The following is a 6,000-nucleotide window of genomic DNA, read 5'->3' on the forward strand; positions in this document are numbered from 1 at the left end:
TTGTCATTATCATCACCAACCATCTCCTGATGCCACAGTGCTGCGGCCTAAGTCCCGCTGCACGTGGTGAAGGGCCATGGAGACCTGCATGCTTGCTCCGCCACGCGCACGTGGCCTCACCCCGCATCCTCAGGCTTTGCAACTTTGCCCTCTATAGCCCTTCACACAGGCTTTTTGCTTGTCACCTCTTGGTTACGCAGTTTCCCCACTTGTTGTTCCCTCAGTGCGGAAAGTTCGTCTCCATCGCTAAGTCCAGGGATCTGCTTCAGACTGTCTTCCTTAGAGACAGTGGCTCCCCCGGTCACACTCCTCACAGTCAGTAACTCCTGTTCCATGCTTGGAACTATGTTTTGATGTCTGCCTCCCCAGCGAGCCCTGTGTGGGCACGGGATCACGTCCCTTTTTGGTTTTGTTTTTACGGGTATTTACCGACTGAACGGCCAGAAGGAGCAGTAATCTGTAAGTGATTGGGTATGCGGAGAGGAAGGAAGCGGTAACCTTTTAATTCCTGAGCAAGCTGTTTTACTCCTTTATAGACTTACGCACATATTATTTTTAAGGGATTCTCTGAGGTGGCATTTGTCCTGTTTTGTAGTTCGTATTTTACTTACTGTACGTGCAGTGGATCAATCTTGCTTTTCTCTTTCCTTTGCAGAATGAAATGTGTCTGGCTACTCAACAACTTTCTAAGCAACTGCTGGCGTATGAAAAGCGGGTAACGGGATATTTACGTGGCAATTCTGTGTTCAGGAGTCTCTTACGCTGATTTCTTACAAAGGAATTTGCCCTCCCTTCCCTTCTTTTCTATCTCGTTCCCTCCTGGCTTTTCCTTCCTCCTTTCCTCCCACTCTCCTCCTTTTCCTTTGTCTTGCTTTTTCCTTCCCACGGTAAATTCTATCTGGTTACTAGCCACAATTTTTATCATCTGTTCTAATAACCCACAGAAAAAATCAGCTGTTCTTGAGGGTTCATATTCATCAGCTACCAGTAAATCCCCACTGACATAATAGGAAATAAGCTCAGTGATGCCATGATGTCTTACTAAAGGGTGAAAGCCGAAGAAGGCCTAGCCCAGAGAGGCCTTCACATAGTGCTGGCAGTCAGGAGCGCGCTCTGGTTTCGGCACTGACACATTTGTGAGGTGTAGGGGGGAGGGCAGCGTGTTGTAGGGAGATGCTGTAGTGCGGAGCTCTTTAGTTAACTCCCAGTGAACACCTGCCTTTTTATTTTTAATTCTTTGGTTTTAGAATTTTGCCCTTGGAAAAGGTGATGAAGAAGTAATCTCTACACTCCACTGTTTTTCCAAAGTGGTGGATAAGGTAAGAGTGCGACATAACAAAGTGTAATTTGATTCTTTTTTTTTTTTTTATTGTGACCCACTTTCCATTTTGAGATAGTTACTTAAATATCCTAGGATTAAAAAGCCTAGTCATGCCTCTTATTTGCTCTCTGGATTGGGGGATTTATTTGCCTGTCTATAAAGTGAATAGTACTCAACTCACAGAGTGGATGAGCAGTGAATGCTGTAAAATATAGAAAGCTGGCACACAAAATGTGCTCCCAGACGGCAGTACTAATGGGGAGAGTTTTCATTTTTCCTACTTTGGCCATTTATTAAGTGGACAGGAGTTAGTAAGGCCTTGAGGTGGAAGGGGAGAAAGAACGAATGGTTAAAACAATCTGGTGAGGACACACTGAACACAGTCCTGTCACTCTTAGAAAGGTCAGGACTTTCTAAAGAGAAGACGCACCTGAAATCTGGCCGAGTAGTGTCAGGAGGAGTGTTCTTTGTCCAGAGTGAGCCCCAGGCCCACAGCTGGCTGTGGGTTAGTAGGTTTCCAGTAGGTCTGTCTGTTTTTTGAGTGCAGCTTCAGTCCCGTCTGAGGGCAAGAGCTCACTGTGGTCTGGGGACACGGTGGCCTGTGTGCGGCCCCGGCAGTGAGCGGTGCCCACTGACTGACTGCTCATCAAAGCACTCTCCCCGCCCGCGGTGTGGCTCAGGGGAGGCCAGAGCCAGAGTTTGTGCAGCAGGCAAACAAGACCTCTGGGCTAAGAGACTCCTTTAGCAAGTTTGACTGATGCCCTTGTCAGAATCTTGTCAACTTGCAGTTAGCGCTGCACACCCATAGGCCTGTATTGGTGATTGCTTTATGAAGGGCATCTGTTTGCTACAGCTGTTTGACTGAGTTCCTCAACAACACGGGCGTTTTCAGCATGATCCTTGGTGAAAAAAGGCAATGTCATGATAGTGAATGTGATTTTCTTCAATAGGTTTCTCTTTCTTTCAGCTTAATGTTCTCCATACAGAACTGGCTAAACATTTGGCAGACACAATGGTTCTACCTATTATTCAGTTTCGAGAAATGGATCTTACAGGTAAAGTTTAGTGCCAGTTATCTTCAAAATATTTTTAAAATCATGTAATAATGATTCTTCCTATATATTAAATTTTTTTTTCAGTGTGTGTCATTGGCAAATGCCTCCCACCTTTTTGAAATTCCCCTCTATATGCTTGGCTCACCTAAAGGAGGTCACAGGCTGCTAAGAAAACAGACTTGGAAATACATTATTTTAATATGTGAGATGATGAGGGCAGTGGGAGAGAGATATATACACAAGGAGTAGAGACAGCACATAGAAAAACATGACTACCCTTTTGGGAACAGGGTGCTTGGAAGGATTTCCTGAGAAAGGTTATCCCTGAACGGGGTTTTGAGAAGTAACTAAATATTTACCAGACAGATAAACATAACAAGTCTTACAGGTTGGGGAACATTTGCAAAGGCGTGCTGCTCTTGGGGAACTGTGAATGCCTTGGTATGTGAAATGAAGTGGCAGAGGAGGACGGGGCGGGGACCGCCAGGGCTGGCCTCGGGATGTGGCTGGAGTGCAGCAGGTGGGGTTTCTGCTGTCTGGAACTCACAGCTAATGAATGGGTGCTGTCTGTAGCAGTTCAGAGAGTCTCATTTCCCTTAGACTAATTTTGGTTCTTGAACTGAAATAATTATTTAATTTTCTACCTCAAGAAATTGATAGTTCAGCAAATAAAAGAATGAATAATCCTGAAAAAACGTATTTGGTATCACAAAAAGCAATTTTTAAGCATTCTATTCTTTTTGTTTTCTTACTTTAATGAAAATGTTTGTTGCTTAGATATTAAAGGATTATATTTTCTAGAATATTCTCATAAAATATAGGTGAACAAAAAATGGCCCAAATCTGAATACTATCACATCTGTTCAGAGCAGTACTTCTTGTTTAAAAATACATCACTTAAAACTTTGTTTAGGCAGTAAATGGAAGGGTCAGTCTTGAAGGTGACGTTTTTTTCTCCTCTGAACATTCCTGGGATCATGTCAGGTGAGGCTGGAGGGGCCAGGTAGAGTGGCACACGCTACATTGTCTCTAAATTTATCAAAATAGTCTCTGCAGGCACAACCCTGACCCCTCTAAAAATTAGTAAAACTAATAAATAATATGTAAATTAATTTGTATAAAAAGCAACCTTGATCGAGCAGGATTTTTAATGTTCTTTGTATTGTTCATCTATATTGATATATAAAGCCCAAACCTGCTAAATGCAGTTATATGTTGACAATCTAGTATTAACTGAAAATCTCATAGGTTACTTTTTTCTGTAATTGAGACAACATTGATTTATATCATTCTTCAGGTTTTAGAAGTGCTGGTTCTACCTCATCAGGTGTTATCGCCAGAACACCGTAGTCCACCACCGTAGTCCACCACCGTAGTCATTGCGGTCCACCCCACTTGTTCTTCCCCTCCCCTCTCTCCCGCCCTCTGGTAATCTCAGGCCTGTAATCCACTTAGTTGGCTTTATCTGACCCTTTATTTGGTTTCTCTGTATTTTCCAGATTTAGCTAGGCGGGAATTCTTTTAGGTTCCTGAATTTGGAGTGTTCTTTAATTTTTTCTACTTTGTTTCTCTTTCCTCCTCTACCAAATTCTTTGTGCAGTCCCATCTTCATGTTCACTGACTTGTTCTTCTATTTGATCTATTCTAATTGAGTTCCTCCAAATTTTTCATTTCTTGTATTTCTTTTTTTAAATCCTCAGACTCATTGTTGTCTTACTGAGAGCATTTTCCATCTTCAGCTCACTGATTTTATCTCTAAAAACATTTATTTGTTTTTCTGAGTTTTGGGTGGCATTCTTCCATTTTTGAATTTCTTTATCATAATTTTAGACATATCTTCACGTCTTTGAATTGGATTTTTGAGTTTTTTTCTCCGCTGCATTACGCCCCTAATGACTCGTGATTTGCTTGTTGGGTTTTTTTCTTTCCATTATGTGCTTTGGGGCACAGCTGCAGTAGGTAGAGCTTCCTTTGGGCTCTTCCCTTCTCAGTGCTCAGGGGTCTTACCAGTCTGTATAGGCAGCTGGTGGGGCCTTGTAGGGTGTCGCAGGGCCTAGGGCCAATCTGGTACCTCCCCCACTGCAGGTATGGGGTCTCACTAGTCTGATGGAGCCCTGGGGGAGGTCATGATGCCTGGGGCTACTCTGATACTCCAGGTAGGATTTTTTCCCCATCATTCTATATTTTCTTTCACTGTGTTTAATCTTTTCAAATTGAGGAACTCCCAATTGGTTCTTTTTGAATTTATTACTTTGCCAAGGGCGTCAATCTTTGTTAATGATGTCTTGAGATATTGCTATTATTTTCTTCCAGTAATTTACTCTTCAAATTTTCTTCTATAGTCCATTTTGGATTTCCTTCCAGGCATGGAGTTAGAGAGTGATCCAACTTCCTTCTTGGACATGTGGCCATCCAGTTTTCCTAGCACCAGTTGATAAAGAGACACTTTACCGATGGTATGGCCATGTCTGCCTGGTTATAAATTTGATATGGATGTATATTTAGATTTATTTCTGGGTTTTAATTCTGTTCCACTGATCCATGTGTCTCATCTTGTTGCCAGTAGCATATTGTGACTACTGCGTCTTCATGATAGGATTTCAAGTCAGGTAAGGTGACTTGACCTCCATTTCTCTCCCTTTTGAAATTTTTTTTAGTATTATATGTTCCTACCAGAGGCCTTTTATGATTAAAGATGAATTTCAATATATTTGTTCAGTTTCTTTAAAAACATATGTTAGTATAATGATAAGGATTGTATTACATGGTCTCTGGTGAGATAGTCATTTTGATCCTTCCTATCGATGAACATGGAATGTCTTTCCATCTTTTTATGTCCTCATGTATATCCTTTAGTAAAGTCTTCAGTTTTCAGTGTTAAATCCATCACCTCCTTGGTTAACTCTGAGATAATTTGCTTTTTTCTGAAATGATTTTGAATGGAATTTTCATAATTTCTCTTCTCAGTCATCACATGTAAAAATGTAACAGATTAATGTGTTTTTGTAACTGACACTTTTCTGGATTCATCTATTGTTGCTAATAGCTCTTTGGTAGAATCTTTAGGGCTTTCTGTGTAGTGTCATGTCTTTTGCAAATGGCAGTTGTACTTCTATTCCTCCTGGATTTCTTTTGTTTCCTATTGTTGGCTGATGACTTAGCTAAATTGCACCTTTCCCACTCCTACTTCCCTTTCCTCTGAAAAGCTGACTATGTCACCCTGTCTGGTGAGTGACCCTCAACAATCATTGGCCACTATTTCTCAAAAGGTGTTTCTGCCTCAAAGCTGCTCCAACCCCATCATATGTACCACTCCCCTTTCTTGATCTTCTGTGGCCATAGTACAGGCAGGTACTTTCTACTCTGGTGTCCCTTAGAGATGGGTGTCACCACCTCAAGGTTCTTCTTGTACTTATTATCAGGGCTTCATTTTTATATCTCAACTGTAATTTTCCTGAGATTTCTCTCTCCAGCAACAACAAAAGCTGTTTCTTAGTAGGGCAATTCAGAATTAATCAATCCCTCTTAAAAAGACAAGCATTGGGCCCTCCCTGGTGGCGCAGTGGGTTGAAGCACAGCACTGAGAATCTAAAGCCGCTGCCGCATGAGTTCGATTCCCGCCTG

At 41.9% G+C, this 6,000-nt stretch overlaps 1 protein-coding gene across 4 annotated transcripts in view; it reads left to right on the forward strand.

The window, feature by feature from the left end:
- The window catches only part of APPL2 (adaptor protein, phosphotyrosine interaction, PH domain and leucine zipper containing 2), a 44,439-nt gene that overhangs the window by 13,703 nt on the left and 24,736 nt on the right, over positions 1-6,000 (forward strand). For all 4 annotated transcript variants that reach the window (XM_004675728.2, XM_012720239.1, XM_012720240.1 and 1 more), the window contains exons 3-5: positions 656-715; positions 1,248-1,319; positions 2,289-2,376. In XM_004675728.2, coding sequence (XP_004675785.1) covers positions 656-715; positions 1,248-1,319; positions 2,289-2,376 — 220 coding nt within the window. The remainder of the gene's footprint in view (positions 1-655; positions 716-1,247; positions 1,320-2,288; positions 2,377-6,000) is intronic.

The sequence above is a fragment of the Condylura cristata genome, unplaced genomic scaffold (assembly GCF_000260355.1).
Source record: "Condylura cristata isolate star-nosed mole 26May11 unplaced genomic scaffold, ConCri1.0 scaffold00004, whole genome shotgun sequence".
NCBI classification, from domain to species: Eukaryota; Metazoa; Chordata; class Mammalia; order Eulipotyphla; family Talpidae; genus Condylura; species Condylura cristata.